The sequence below is a fragment of the Cydia pomonella genome, chromosome 12, assembly GCF_033807575.1.
Source record: "Cydia pomonella isolate Wapato2018A chromosome 12, ilCydPomo1, whole genome shotgun sequence".
Lineage (NCBI taxonomy): Eukaryota > Metazoa > Arthropoda > Insecta > Lepidoptera > Tortricidae > Cydia > Cydia pomonella.
The window spans coordinates 9,932,121-9,948,588 of record NC_084714.1 but is presented as its reverse complement, the minus strand read 5'-3'; the positions used below and the strand labels follow the sequence as shown (position 1 = coordinate 9,948,588).

The following is a 16,468-nucleotide window of genomic DNA, read 5'->3' as shown; positions in this document are numbered from 1 at the left end:
TATGTTAGCAGTAATAAAAAGAAATTGTAATAAATATAAGGAGAATTTTATAGGGTGGATTCATGTTTACTTTTATGTTGCATTTAGTTCCTAAGGCGGTTTTACAGATACATCTTTTAATTGTTGATTTGTTGAAGTAGATATACATTATTGTGTGGTTTTATCCTTTTCTTTATTTATCATAAATATAGGTAAAGTCTAGGGCTATCTATGGACTTCATATCATAGAAATTGAGTTATACACATATGTAGGTATTTATGGCTAAATTGGACGCATCGGTATCTCGTTTGGATCTCCCTATTACATATATATATATTAAACGGCCCGATTAGAAGAATGAGATACGATAACGATAAGTTCTCATTTAGATATCGTTTTTATGTCGTATAATTGACAGAAGCAGCTCGATTCGGGCAACCAATGCCCCTTTGACGTTAGAAATATCGTAGATAGATCTTATTGGGATCACAGCGGAATCAAAATAAACGTCAATTTTGTCATGTCGATTAGTTATCGATCTTTCCAAGATCTTAAACGTGTCTTAATCATTCTTCTAATTAGGCCGCATATCAATGAAATTTAAAAGTTCGAATTCTGCTCTTTGGACGTAGACACATGCTACGCCGTAGCACTTAGCAGCGTTATTCCCTTTTGTAGGGAAAGTCCCTGTAGAGCCACGACCCCATTCAGAATAGTGTATTTTCAACAATTTGATACTCAATGGATTACATAGAGACGGTGTCATATGAGGATCTCGAAAAAAATTTTATGTGACGGCCGCAAAAATAGCAAACTGGTTTAGTATCAATAGTCTTATACTAAACACTAAAAAAAATCACCTCATTAATATTGATCTTTCTGGACGCCAAATGAGATCGTTATCAGTGTTAGCTAATGGTGATGTGATTGAACAGGTCACTAACTCAACATTTTTGGGATTTGAGCTAGACAGTGGACTCACCTGGAGCTGTCACATTAATAAGGTGTGCAAATAAACTCACTACAGCAAGTTTCGCGTTAAAACGACTCACACGAGTCCTGCTGGTGGAAACGATCCGTGCTTGCTATTTCGCTTCGGTACACGCGCACCTGTAGTACGGGGTTGAGTTTTAGGTAGGCAGGAGCCGCGGAGTGGGAGAGTGTTTCGGCTTCAGAAGCGTGCAGTACGTGCTATAGCGCGCGTCCCGCAATCTGTTTCTGCGAAATCAATATTTAAAAGCCTAGGTATTTTAACGCTACCTTTACTTTTAATATTACAAATAGCTGTGACCACACGAGGTGAAGTGGAATCCAACTCGATTAATACCACACGAGACTTACCGTTGATACGAAAACCGAAGCGCGCGCGCCGGAAAACTACCCCTCGTACCTCTCAGAAGTCTCAGACTCGCTAAATAAAAAAAACTTGCTCACGTTAGGGGTCGCAAGGTTTATAATCACCTCGCAAGCGAAATAGTTGCTGCTCCTAAACTAATAGTGCGTCGGTGTTCAGAACAAAACTAAAAAACTGGCATGGCACATACTGTTGTACTGTATTTTAGTGTGAAATTGTGAATACCTAATTAATTATCTGCATTATGTACATACGTACTTAAGTATAAAATTTATTGTGACATGTAATTACCAATAAATATGATTATGATTGCAAATTGATGATTTTATTCATAAACGTTATTCATAACCTTCTAAATCACGTAAAATAATATCAAGTCTTTAACCATCACATTAAAATGTGTATTTGTTAGAATATTGTACTTAATAAAGGGGATGAAAGTTAACCAATAAATGCCACCGAAAAACACCGACGACATACACAGTTTGCTACTCGTATTGAAACAGAGATTTTGGTTGTTGCATTATTATGAAAGTCGTTTTGGATAAGGATGTCTTTTATCAGCAGGTACTATGTTCAGACTAGATGGTCCGACCAACTTGAGAAGGCCATCTCAGGCAAACTCCATCAAGCGGTAAGGGCTACGGGAGATCGAGACCAACTGGTCACGATCAGTAATGAGGGACCGACAAAGATGAAGCGTATATTCAGAAACATAAAATTCGATACTAATTTAAATTTGCGCTGTAGAACTAGCGCGATGCAAATAGCACCAAAAATATGTCAACATGTGGTCAATATCATGCGTGTACGTTTGTCACGAAATAATTTAGCAAAGGATATGCATATTATCCGCAGGATCATTGGAGTCGCGCGGTGGCAGTGGCTCGCCGATGAGGCGGCGCCGGGCACCATGAGCTAGCGGGCATGGGGGGCGAGGGCGCGGGCCGCGGCGCCGCGCGCTGGCAGGTGGGCGACTCGCCCCCGCGCGCGCCCATGGGCTTCGCGGCGCCCGCGCAGGACGCGCCGCTCGACCGCGGCCTGGCGCCTGCGCCCGCGCCGCCGCCCGGCCATGCGCAGCTACAGCGGACCCACTCCAGGTAATCGAGATACTTATCTATTATGACCTCGAAGTAGTCTCAATATAATCCTCCCATTTGAATACTACCTCAATTATCTGGGAATAAGAGTGGTTTAGGGCACAAGTTGCTGTGTCCCGATTCGGGCATAGATGGAAAAAAGGACACTACAAAGGCGCCTACGGATTTGGGTACCTAGTAGATAAGTTAAATAATCGTATCTTATGATCTTATTAAATTGGCGGTTCTTTTGGATATAGGTACCACGATTACTTTATCATGTGCGACTGTAATAGCACGTGCTCAAAGGATGATTGTAGCTCATCATGAATAACTTCGGCTTTAGGCAGCATATCTTCTTATTCCACGCAGTACCTATGTTTTCTGTTTATCCCCTAATGAATTAACCACGAAAAACTTACCTACACCTATATACATACAGCATCGTCACCTACTTTTGTAGTTGAAACCTAGTCTAATGTATTAAAGTAATCAGTCTTTTGTAACATTGATAAATACCTATAGGCACATAAGTACACCAATTTTTTTCACACCTTTTAATGATACACCATGACAAACATACTTAAAATTGACCTATCATTGGCCCACAGACCCACAATGGACCTCCAGTATTCGAGGTGATATTCGTATTATGATTTTTATTGCAAAGTAATTTACGCAAGCACTAAAGCAAACCTGTGAAGTAGTTGCATAAAGCGTACCTACTGCTTTAGGCAAACGTAACGTAACACGTGCTTGACAAAAAGCTGACGAAAGTTTGTGTAGAAAAGAAGGAAGCATAATAGAGACCGATTAAAACATAATTATTTAACCGCTATTTTGCAATGCTTCTTGCAGCAGGCTTTTGAAGCCAGCCAGAGGGATTCTAAAACGTTGGATTTGAGGTTTAGCTCTTCGCGATTTCCTCGCATCTACTGAGCGAGCTTTTTAAGGAAAATTTAATTCCCAGTTTCATCATAAATAAATTGTAGAATTGCCAGTGGATGTCATTCCAGATCTAGAGCATAGCCCAACTGGAAGTACCTCCACCTTACAGAAAACCGCAGCCAAATAACACTAGACCCTACTCATAGTGTTGTGTTCCTGCCGGTAAGTAAGGTTGCCAGAGCTCAACGAGGGGGGGGGGGGGGGTTTAGGGTTGGCAACGCGCATGTAACTCCTCTGGAGTTGCAGGCGTACATAGGCTACGGAGACTGCCTCCCATCAGGCGGGCCGTATGCTTGTTTGCCACCGACGTAGTATAAAAAAAAAAAGAATATTTATAATTTACCTTTCAAAAAAGAGTATAAAAGTGCTGTGGTTGAAGGAGGAAATCGCTGGGAGCGAATGGTCATAAAATCAAAATGCATTTAGTTTTATTTTTTCATTCTGACATTCAGAATTGATTTTGCTTGCTTATGCTTGCATTCACATAAATACCAGCACTGGCCGACAAGATAGGTACTTAAACATAAATGTAGAACGACGCTTGCTCTTTGTAGGTACGTAGTATTGTGTTCCTGGTGGTAAGGTTGTTAGCGCTCCCTATGATGCACTTTGCTGACGGCCAAGCTTTTACGCTTGTTTTGCCACGTCGTGATAAACAGTGATCGGAACTATGGGAGTAAAACTTTAACAAAACTTATCAAGCGGACGTAAAAAGAGTGCTTATAGTCTTAAAAATATTCGAATATTTATGAATGTAAATATTTTTATGGCCGTAAGTACTATACTATTCCTATCCCTATGGACATGAATATTTTTAGGGCTGTATGCACTATTTTATGTCCGCTTAACAAGTTTTGTTAAAGTTTTACTCCCATAGTTCCGATCACTGTGATAAAAAACAAGCACATGCGGCATAATGCCATCCTGCGCCCTAATGCATTCCAGGTCGATGTCGTCGCTGCCGCCGGAGCCGTTCATGATGCTGCGCGCGAAAGCCCTGAGCAAGCGCGTGATCATCAACGTCGGCGGCGTACGGCACGAGGTGTTGTGGCGTACGCTGGAGCGGCTGCCGCACACGAGGCTCGGTCGGCTTCGCGACTGCAACACGCACGAGGCCATCACGGAGCTCTGCGATGACTACTCGCTGCAGGACAATGAGTACTTTTTCGACAGGTAAGTGATTTCAGTAGATTAAAATTAACGAAAGAAGAATTACCGAATGGGAAAATTACTTCTTTATATCAACGTGGGCGGCGGGTGTTGCTGTTGTGAGGTGCTCTGGTGCACCATCAAGCTACTGTTTTAAAAGATATTTTTTCTTACTTTCAATAAAATTCAGATAAGTATATTTCGGGGTAAATAAACGGGGATTACTAACTCTAGATAAGCTGTACGTTGATCTATGAAACGGTGAGACAGAAATTCGTCCTTTGTTAATTTATTGTAGATATTTTTTTCAAGTGGTTGTTTTATACAAAAGCTTTACAGGTTTCTGTCCGGTTTATGTACATAATCTAGTATCTTCATTGTTATTTTCCAGACACCCGAAGAGTTTCAGCTCGATCTTGAACTTCTACCGAACCGGCAAGCTTCATCTTGTGGACGAGATGTGCGTGCTCGCCTTCAGCGACGACCTGGAGTACTGGGGCGTGGACGAGCTGTACCTCGAGTCGTGCTGCCAACACAAGTACCACCAGCGCAAGGAACACGTCCACGAGGAGATGAGGAAAGAAGCCGAGAGTTTGCGGCAGCGCGAGGAGGAAGAGTTCGGCCAGGGAACCTGCGCGCAATACCAAAAGTGGCTCTGGGATCTTCTAGAAAAACCCACCACGAGTATAGCTGCTAGGGTAATGTATTATTCCACCTTGTAACTAACCTTTAAAGCCAAACTACTTAATCTACATTTAGCAATGCTGCCGAGGATTAAGATGTTAATTTTAAGAATCAAAGGTGATTAAACAATTTAAGTAGAAGCTTTTTGTCGAAATGTGAGCTAGTACCGTATCTGGATTAAATCACACTTTGCACAGTTGTTTGTTTGCAAATAGTAGTTAGTTATAAACTAAAATTTTATGCACACTGCCAATACCAACCAAAAATTAGGGTAATTGTTATTGTACTACATGAGTGCTGTCCTACATTTATTATTTACTCTTTGTATCAATCAATCAATCAATATTTTATTTGTACCCTACAAGACCAGTCTTTACACTATTTACTACACACATATTATTTAAATAACCGACATATATATATAAACATAACATATTGTTATTAAGTACCTACATTATGTAGTATCTAACTCTACGCCATAATTATAACATACATATTTATATACCTACTACACGTTTAAGATATTTAGCACCACCTAATGTTTTCAAAAAGTCTGCTTGGTCAAAGCTGCCCAAACTTGCCCTTAACATAAATATGTTTTACAATTCAAAAGAAAACCGTACTTCGCTACGAAGCAGGCTTTTACAAGCAATACTAATAGACACGTGAATACCTATAGCTTTGTTGTTTTCGTTGTGTTTGTGGTGCATGAATAACATCTATCACTGTCTCCCCTGTATGTAGTGGTATGTCTGCTGGCATCGATTTGTGGTATGAACTGTGGTGTTGTGTTCATGTCGTGTCGTGCGCCGCGATCGCTTTTGTCGAAACTGTGCTCAATGTCGTTAATGGCTTTCTGGGCCCGTTCGTTGTCTAACGATTCTTCTCGCTTAGCACAATGTCTTTCGACAACAGCGGTATCTATTGTGTAAGTATGAACGATTTGGTATTTATTATCTATTTGGATTTGTACATTGCATTTATTTAATATTTGTTAACTTTACCTATACCTACACATATCTCGTATTTATTTTATTTTGTTCGTAAGAATACAAACTGGATAATGTAAGTCACCTGAAGATTTGTTTCTATTAATGATCTAAATATTCTTTCATATTGTTCCAACAATTATTCAAATGTATTGCGCTATATTAAGGATGTGTATTGTATTGTCACTTCACTATCGATACTTATTTATTAAAAAGGTGGTTCTATTGTAACATAGCTAACAAATGTGCGAACATTAAGTCTTAGGGACTAGGGGTCAATATTCGTGCCTTTTCCAGTACTTACATCTTAAAAAATTATGTAATCTTGTACAATATGTATAATATAAAATTTCATAAACGTATATGCGGATAGTACTTTATACTTTAATGAAAATTTCGCTTATATTGCCCCTAGATGTATATTATTTAATGTGCATTATATTTCACGAACAAGATGTGCGGTACGCGAGAACGAGCCATCTGTGATGTTTCTTAACCGTCACTTTTCATTACAGTTAACTTTTACAAAATGTTCACAGCCGCGTCGATCGTTCTCCAAAGGGGATAACCCTAAAAACAGAGCTTAATTGTTGTCGCAAAGTTGCAAAGATGGGATGGGCTTACGCGATGTGACCAGCCGTCGCAGCGGCGACGCTCCGCGGCCCGCGTGCGGGGCGGCACGGGACGGGGCGCGCCCTGCGCACGCGCGTGCCCAGTGCGCGGCCCGCGCCCGCGCCGTCTCCCACTACGGCTGAGCGTCGCCTGCCGGCGTCCCACCCGCCTCCACTCCAGCTCCCGCCAAGTCCCACACACGCCTCCCTTCCACCCCGTTATACTAAATCCCATCAGTGCTTAGAAACGCTTCGTGATCTCCGACTAACACTATACTAACCCAGCGACACGGGCGACGGACGGACGCGCGTTCACTGATTTCCACCCATACCGCGGCCACGCTCGTCCGTCCACCCCGGTGCTAAAGTAGTTTAATATACCTACCTACTACACTCGACCACACAACACTACTAACATATACACGAATAGATGTTATTTTTACACCAAAATTGAAGCATTAACTGTAAGATCTTATATATTTACATAAGATATTGGCTTTTATCGTCTATCTAATATCTACCTGTAAATACATACCTATAACTAACATACCTATCATTAATTAATTTGTAAAAATGTTTAGGACATACATATTACTCTGTATAGACACTGGCATACTTACTATATATTAAAAATATACCTACACATGTGGCACACTAGGGACCCATAATTGAAGTAGAGTCGATGCGAAGGAAGCGGCGGTGGCGCTCGGAGCCCTTTGCCGCCGCTGACCGCGCGTGCGTGCTTGCAGGTGATCGCGGTGATATCGATTCTCTTCATCGTGCTGTCCACGATAGGGCTCACTCTCAACACGATACCCCAGATGCAAGTGTACGACGAGAAGGGCGCGCCCATGGACAACCCGCAGCTGGCCATGATCGAGGCGGTCTGCATCACGTGGTTCACGCTTGAGTACGTGCTGCGGTTCAGTGCGTCGCCGGATAAGTGGAAGTTCTTCAAGGGCGGACTCAATGTGATAGATTTGCTGGCGATCTTGCCATACTTCGTTTCTCTCTTCCTACTAGAAACGAACAAAAACGCGACGGACCAGTTCCAGGATGTCCGTCGCGTCGTACAAATCTTCCGTATTATGCGAATCTTGCGTATCCTCAAACTCGCTCGACACTCGACCGGGCTCCAGTCGCTCGGCTTCACACTCAGAAATTCTTACAAAGAACTCGGATTGCTCATGTTGTTCCTCGCGATGGGAGTGCTCATATTTTCCTCGCTGGCGTACTTCGCTGAGAAGGAAGAGCCGGGGACTAAATTCATATCCATTCCGGAAACGTTCTGGTGGGCCGGCATCACTATGACCACAGTCGGATACGGTGACATTTACCCCACGACCCCGTTGGGCAAGGTCATCGGCTCAGTATGCTGTATTTGCGGCGTGTTGGTAATTGCGTTACCCATCCCCATTATCGTCAACAATTTCGCCGAGTTTTACAAGAACCAGATGCGGCGCGAGAAGGCGCTGAAACGGCGTGAGGCATTGGAGCGCGCCAAGCGTGAGGGCTCCATCGTGTCTTTCCACCACATCAACCTGCGCGACGCCTTCGCCAAGAGCATGGACCTCATAGACGTCATCGTCGACACAGGTGAGTCCCACCCGTATTGCTCGCTTTCGCCGCTTTTCCATGTCATGGTGTCCTCCGCTCGTGAATGTGACTTCTTTCTTACTCATGCATGCTTTCAATTCTCATTTTATATGTTATTTGTAAATCTCAGTGATTGCATGAATGTCGATTGAGTGCACGATGCATCGTTCGACTCCGGACTCGCATACATCCTCAAAACAGTTCACGTAACGTCGCAGCTACAGCTCACCTCACGCGCTCGTTCCCACGAGGTGCACTCAGTGTTTTATTCCTTGTCTTCAGGTGACAAGTGCGTCCTCATTGAGGCGAGAGACGACGCCAGATGAGCAACTTGCTACTTGCACAGTCGTCCCGCTCGACCTCTTAGTAGTAAATCGTATCGGGGTCGGGCTCGCGTCGCGTGTAGCTAGCGATGTGCGAAGAAGACACTATATATCTAAGGTCGATTACATTGTCAGCGTAAGCCTAACGCTTTCTAGAACTAACTTCCGCTGTGGACTGTCCGATGTGTGTATCCGGAGGACACTGGATAATAGACTGTTCGTGTGATTGTGTGTTGTGTAGTTCACGCTGCTGCTATTTACCTCTAGTCATTCTTATAAATTTTTACTTCGTTCGGTTAAATTAATCTAAACAATACATATAACTATCTGCCTACATATAGTATACTCATAAAAACGGGATTAGGAGTGTGAAATAGGAAAGCGATACGATTTAGATGGTGTGTGTCTCCAGGACACAACTTGTCGCAGGAGGACGCCAATAGCCTGGAGGGCGATGGGCCGGGCCCGACCGGCTGCTATAAGCAGTACGAGCACGCCGTCAGCAATAAGCTTCAGCAGAGTACTGACCCCAACCAGGTAAGGATCCTGTGAAATGGCTGTGGGTGCGTCCACTGCCTTACCTTAGCCAATTCACTCTCGAGGTAATGTTTTATAAAAAATACTTATACAACAACCGCAAAAAAGTATTTTCTTTTAAGTTAAATTCTTCTTTTTTACGTATTTATGTATGTAGTGTTTTTGTATTATCGAAATTGACTTTATCAAATTAATCCGCTTGAATTAATTATTAGACGTAGCACCTATAAATATCAGAACTTATTTTAAAATCATTTATGAAATTTACTTATTACTACCGTGAAAGACATACTGACTAGCTTCTTCTTAAAGCTGCTAGCACAGCACTAAGTTCAACTTTCACGCATGAGTTTTGGGACGCACCCGTGTTAGGGCGGTTTACGTGCACTTGGCTTGCTGATAACACACAAAGTCACAGTTTCAGAGCAGCCCTCAGAAAGAGCGCCGCTACTCGACCGAGGGGCCGGACACGCCGGAAAAACGCTTGCTCATAAATCCCGAACCAACGCCAGTAAGAACTCACAGATGTTTTACGCTAATATATTAGCTCAATTTAGAGTCATAACATAATTAACATAGCTTCTAGTCTCGGCCTGATAAAGGTTTGGGTGAGAGAAGCGAGCCCATTGTAATGGGAATTTTCCGAAAAGGTCTCGTTGCCTAAACCTTCAGCAAGTAACTTTTATTTATTATAAGTACCTACATATATTTACGCCACTGACGAAATAGTTTAATTAGTATATTAGTTCTTTATATTGTAATTTAATTGAATATCGTCGATGTCCGAATTCGAACTGCTTGTTAACCTCAGTATAGAACCCAGTTGTAGGTAGCTACTAATGATCTCTCTTTTTCTAGGAAAAGAAGATGGCTGACAAACAGTTAGACTTGGATCAGCTGCCTTCTGAGTTTGAGTGTTGTTTTTGCACGTTCAAGGTACTAAGATTATAACCCGGGTCAATATAACAGCAGCTTCTGTTTTCCTTTGATTAACTGTCCAATTTTTTAGACAATATCCCAATACATGTCCATAACATGGTATTTAAACTTTCTGCTTACTAAAAAATCTTTCGAAAGGCGGTAGCAGTAAGTACATCACCCGTTTATTAATATCCATCAAACTGTCAGTTAAGAACAAACTTTTTTAGAATTCTGAAGTTCAGGCGGTAACGTATTTTGAGTTGATCCCGTTCATATACTCGTACATATTTAACTATATTTTGAAATTTAGAGGGTATAAATAAGAATGTTGACGTTTGACATAGGGTTACAAGGAGTTCATAGACGCGGAACAACTGATGCCAATGCCAACGTCGGATCTGCGGCAGCCCGTGTGCGTCGAGCTGGCATGTCTCCACCGCCATCCCGCACCGCGCGCATTGCCCGAAGCCACACCGAACAGCCTTGATAGCCCTGGTATGTAACCACCGCCTTCACTCCCACAAACAATACCTACATAACAAATCTCAACACGGTACAGGTATACACCAAGTGTTACGGTTAGTGGACCATTCATTTTAGATGACTAGGTACCCTGAGTAGAACATCCTAGATAAGTAGACGAACTGAAATTAATAAATGCTTGCCATCAGTGCTATCATGCTAGAATATAGAATGACAGATAAAGACGATAAATAACATACCATGTAGGGCATGTAGATATATCATATAGTTCACCCCGAAAACTAGCAAGATACGTCAGTTCACATTTACAATTCCAAAAAATATTTACGTACCTGTGTATGTGTGGGCTATCAAACGTTTAGAGTATATTGTAGTGCAGGTACCTCATTAGATGATTTCTTAATATAGATATAATATAGATAGATAGAATAACAGATATTGCCCCGTAGACTTGTCAATTGTGGAAGTGTTCCAGTGATAAGTATCGTCCTATGATTGTTTATGTATATATATCTATGTATAGCACGTTACCTCACCTCATTGCATCATTTACGAGCAGCACACACCCTATGACTTCATGTCCGTGTGGTGGTGCCCGGCTCTATGTGCGTCTTATGTCTTACGTTGCAGATACATTTGCATCATGCCTTACGCACCCTTTTCCTTCAGAGGGCGACATCACGTGCGAGAACGACTCATCAAACTTGTATGTGAATCCTCTGGACGGTAGCAGTGGAGGCAGCGCGAGTGGGGGCGGAGCGACAGAGTTTAAGGGTGTTCGCAAGAGTGCGTCCGGGGACGGGAGCGTGTTGTGTGCGAAAAGTTCTCAGGGGGAAAGTTCTCCGCGAGGCTCACGAGGCAGTTTGTCGCCGAGCGGAGTAAGCGCGAGTCCGAGCGCCGGCGCTGGCGCCGTGGCCGCCGCGGGGCCCGCGCGCCTTGACGCCTCGCGCACCAGCCTGCCGCAGCCCATCGACGAGCCTCTCGCCGCCCCCGGCCTCCCGTTTGACGACTCCAAGCCCAAACACAGAAAGGCACGTTTCCAACAGGTTAGTCTACACGGCTTTCTTCTTAACTGAGACGACGGCATGACGCGACCACTCTCACCACTCTTCGACTTCCTAATATTTTCAAGTTCATAACCTGATGCACGAAGTAGCTTTAATATGTGGGTATTATGTATTTGTGTCACGTCAAATGTGCATGTGGATCTATGTTGTTTATACCTACTACCTTTCTATGCCCCTAATACTTCAAAGACAGGGTAAACAAAAATAGGATAGGTAGTGCCACGTTTGTAGGTATAACCAATAGCTTTCTACAACCTGTTACATGTAATGTTTGTGTTGCAGGAATGGGCGGAGGAGGAGAAGAGACCTCCGAGAGGGATAGCCACGAGGATAATCAACCACCACATTCTTTTTGGTAACAATAATATTCGGTCTAGTATGACACAATAATTGCGTCTGTAAACGCTCTCTCGTGACTAGTTCACAGAATAATGTATTTTTAAGTCTTGCTGTTAAGGGGAGTTAGAGAGCGTTATCCAAGAAATGTGGTAGGAAAATCGGGGAAAGAATGTATGGAGGTGTGAAAGTTTGAAATGAATATGAAGATTCATAGGTGTGATGATATGACTGGGGGCAGTGATGTATGAAAGGAAACCCTAGCACCTATTATTATCTGCCATCGTTCCAATGGGACAAGAGTAAGCGAAGGCGATATTGAAATGTTGACCCGTTGTTATCTATGCAGGTAAGAACGGGAAGGCGCGCGGCGGCGGTGGCTGGCCGCACGAGGGCGACTCGCGCGCGCGCTCCATCCTCAAGAACAAAGAGCGCGGCACCGACAGCGAGCTGCTGCTGCAGGATTCGGGCTCTCTCGGACCTAACGTACGGTTCCCACTTGTACTCTTAATCTTTGATGATTATGATTACTTGTTTGGACCAGGGATCGGAAAACCCCCTTGTTTGATTAATCATTACGATAGGGTACCCAGTTAAGGCAGTTAAATGCTAACACAGATGATACAGTTACCCTATTATGTTAGTCTATTGATATGGGAACCGTTAACCACTTTTAATTATGGTTTCCGTGTCGAATAGGGTATAAGTAGATAGCTTCAGTATTTACCACTTACCTGTCGTTTAATAGTGTTACCTACCTGATAAGAAATTAGTTGGCGAGGATAATGCTATAAACGATGCTGATTTAAGCCAAAAAAAAATTATGCTACCTTAACCCTACTGTAGGTCTCGATAATATCACTTATATGTCTATTAGCTAACTCTATTTCCGAAGGCGTAATAAACTTTGCCTGTCGCTCCTCTAAGTGAGACGCAATATCTGCCGCGCGTTTATATAATTCGCTTGATTTATCTAATTTCTATCTACCTATCTCTTTCTGTTGCCTCTCCGGACCTAACGTCACAATATCTTGTCTTATTTATTTAACCTGTCGCGTATGGACTCCAATTCAGACAGCATAATAAATTCGCGAATACAATTAATAATATACAATGGCTAAAATAAGGATACCTATCATTCTCTACATATAATGACGAAATAATAAAACATTATAATAAAGTAATAAATAACTTACATAAGTAGCGGGCAATGTACTCCCGTAAGTGGGTCATGTCGACGCTGCATTCCGCGCTGGCACGGGCGGGCGGTCGCGTGACGACGCTGGCGAGCTGGCACCTCCATGCGGCACTCGCTGACGCTGCATGTGGCTGCCTCTGCTCTGACGACGATGATGGGCCGGGCTAACCCTGGACTCCCTCGAACATGGGCTGGGATAACCCTGGACTCCTCTTGAAATGGGCCGGGATAACCCTGGACACCTCTTGAGTTGCGAGCCGGGATAACCCTGGACAACGCTCTTCTTTCTTCGCACTCTTCTTAATTTGAATTTTGGTTCTTGGTCATATTTTCTTTCTTTAGTTTTCGGTTTTCAATAAGCGTCGGAGCGTTCTGTTTTAAAAATGTGTGGGTAGCTTCTTTCTTGAAAAAAAAATGCGTGAGGAAAGGTTCTTTGACTTCAATCTTCTTTAGGGTGATCTTCTTGGCTTAACTTCGGTCTTCATTCTTCGATGTGATGCGCCGTGGTGCTCTTGATTTTTCCTGGTCCTCTTCAGGTATGGGTCGCCATCGAATAAGTTGATAATTGGAGGGTCGAAAGGAGATTAAGTAAACTCATACATTGCCGAAGATGTGTTGTATTCTTGGTTTACAAGTATATATAAGAGCGGGTAAAACTAAACATAACTTATTTATAGGCTAATATTGCTTACATGCTATTTATACAATTACGTGCGTCGCATATTTATGTTGCAGACAGTAACGTATAGTTACTGTTAATATGTTAATTTAGGCATATAGTACAAAGTCGAATGGGCCCGACGGAATCCCTCCGATTGTGCTGAAAATGTGTGCTCCTGAGTTGGCTCCGGTCTTAACGCGTCTTTTTCGGCTCTCTTACTCTTCTGGCGTAGTCCCGACCTCGTGGAAGTCTGCTTTGGTGCACCCGATCCCTAAAAATGGCGAATCCATCCAACTACAGGCCAATAGCTATAACCTTCCTTTTCTCGAAGATAATGGAGTCCATTATCAACTGCCAGCTCCTTCGGTACCTAGAGGACCACCAGAAAACGAGATCTAAAACGAGGGACGTCAGGTTGGCGGGTGGACCTTGTTATGAGCCTAGCTCGTTTTAGGGATAGATATACTGATTTCTAGGTTTACAGAGGTACATTGAAGGTACAATATAACTACATACTTGTAATGCGGTATAATCCAAGATTTCATAGGTCCACCCGCCATCCTGACGTCAGAATGGCGGAATGGAACTTTTTTGATAAATATTTCGTTTTAGGGAGAGGTACACTGGATTGTATTAAAGGTACACTGAGGTACACCTAAGGTACAATATGTTTATAAATATTTCGTTCAATTTTGCTGAGGTCCACCCGCCATCCTGACGCTTACCAGGTATTGCAATTATAAAACGATTGTCTTAGTTCTAAAAACACTTGATGGGGAAACCTTAAGGGTTTTTAATTTTGGTTAGCGCTTAGGTGCTTACTCAAAATTACTTAACTCTATTGATTTGGTTACACTTTTTTTTCGTGTAAGTTAATCCTTTTGCAGGCGTAGTACGATTTATAACCATACAGGGTGACCTTAGCCATTGGACAAACCCTGAAATCCCACGTGGGGTTACTTCTCAGGAATGCTCTGACGTTAATATTTTATTAATTAGAACAAAAGATAAAAAAATAAATCGACAACAAAAAGAAACACACTGTGTTAATCTTTGGCAGTATTTTTGACAATTTGTTCGAAATATTTGATAATGATGACATTTTTCAAAAGTCAGAAGCAAAGGTCAGAAGCTTATTAGTGTCATAAATAAAAAAGCGGCCAAGTGCGAGTCAGACTCGCCCATGAAGGGTTCCGTACCATTTATGACGAATAAAAAAAAACTACTTACTAGATCTCGTTCAAACCAATTTTCGGTGGAAGTTTGCATGGTAATGTATATCATATTTTTTTAGATTTTTAATTGTTATTTTAGAAGTTACGGGGGGGGGGGGGCACACATTTTTTCACTTTGGAAGTGTCTCTCGCGCAAACTATTCACTTTAGAAAAAAATGATATTCGAAACCTAAATAAATATCATTTTTGAAGACCTATCCATATATACCCCACACGTATGGGTTCGATGAAAAAAGATTTATTGAGTTTCAGTTCTAAGTATGGGGAACCCCCAAAATGAATTGTTTTTTTTTTCTATTTTTGTGTAAAAATCTTAATGCGGCCCTAGAATACATCTACTTACGAAGTTTGAACAGTATAGCTCTTATAGTTTCGGAAAAAGGTGGCTGTGACATAATCGGACAGACAGACGGACATGACGAATCTATAAGGGTTCCGTTTTTTGCCATTTGGTTACGGAACCCTAATAATCAAAAAGGTCGAAGAAGGTTCCATACTATTCTTTGAGGATATTACCTTAGGAGCTACTAACACATACAGGCTGCTCCAAAGTAAAAAATAGTAATTTGTTAATTTCTTCGAAACCGCTACACCGGTAGTTATGATACTTTGTACACTGGTTCTAAATACCCTAATGCATATGTACATTTCGGCTTTGTCCAATGGCTAGGGACACACTGTATACGCGCCAATAGATTTTCAACTTTTGCATTGGATTATATTTAGATTTTTGGAAAAACCTTGTAGATTGGTGCGGCCTAAAAAAGGGCTAACTGTTAGCTGCTGAATTGATAGGGTTTGTAAAAACCATTCTATCAAATACCCGATCGACTACCCCTTTATTGGTTTCGGTCCCTGGTTTGGACACAACATTAAAACGTCTTTGTTGTTTTCAGTGTGATTCGGGCAACGAGTCGTCGCCGATTCGGCTGAAGGATTTCAAGGGGCAGAACCACAAGGCCTTGGAGAGAGAGAATCTAGTCACGTAGTTCCCGCCTGCCATCCTAGTCACAACTATTACATAATTACTAGTGCAATAACAATATTGAAAATATTCAAATAATTTTAACATATCATTGGGCGATTGTGACTGCTTGTTGAATATTATCATTTCGTAGGGTTATAAATATTGTAAAAATATTACTTAATGTAATAGTCGTTCATTCCAATCGAAAAGTTGAAGGTACCTATTTGTTAAGTTTTTTTACGTGCAATTATTAATTGCTAATTCTAATTTAAGCGATATAGTTTGTACAGCATAGTTGATGAAAAAAGAAGCAATTATTAAAATTAAAGATTTTCTGAAATTGTTACGG

General features: G+C 42.1%; 1 protein-coding gene across 9 annotated transcripts in view; it reads left to right on the top strand.

The window, feature by feature from the left end:
• The window catches only part of LOC133523478 (potassium voltage-gated channel protein Shab), a 99,837-nt gene extending 83,372 nt beyond the window's left edge, over window positions 1-16,465 (top strand). Inside the window, exons 3-15 of one of the 9 annotated variants that reach the window (XM_061859096.1) lie at window positions 2,193-2,434; window positions 3,025-3,051; window positions 4,307-4,534; window positions 4,902-5,208; window positions 7,544-8,390; window positions 9,126-9,250; window positions 9,669-9,761; window positions 10,109-10,186; window positions 10,516-10,666; window positions 11,285-11,700; window positions 12,004-12,076; window positions 12,407-12,543; window positions 16,049-16,465. In XM_061859096.1, the coding sequence (XP_061715080.1) occupies window positions 2,262-2,434; window positions 3,025-3,051; window positions 4,307-4,534; window positions 4,902-5,208; window positions 7,544-8,390; window positions 9,126-9,250; window positions 9,669-9,761; window positions 10,109-10,186; window positions 10,516-10,666; window positions 11,285-11,700; window positions 12,004-12,076; window positions 12,407-12,543; window positions 16,049-16,141 (2,748 nt within the window). In that variant the 5' untranslated portion in view covers window positions 2,193-2,261 and the 3' untranslated portion in view covers window positions 16,142-16,465. Of the gene's footprint in view, window positions 1-2,192; window positions 2,435-3,024; window positions 3,052-4,306; window positions 4,535-4,901; window positions 5,209-7,543; window positions 8,391-9,125; window positions 9,251-9,662; window positions 9,762-10,108; window positions 10,187-10,515; window positions 10,667-11,284; window positions 11,701-12,003; window positions 12,077-12,406; window positions 12,544-16,048 lie in introns of those variants that run through there. The other 8 variants (XM_061859100.1, XM_061859095.1, XM_061859099.1 and 5 more) reach the window with 8 other exon arrangements.
• Window positions 16,466-16,468: the final 3 nt, after the last annotated feature.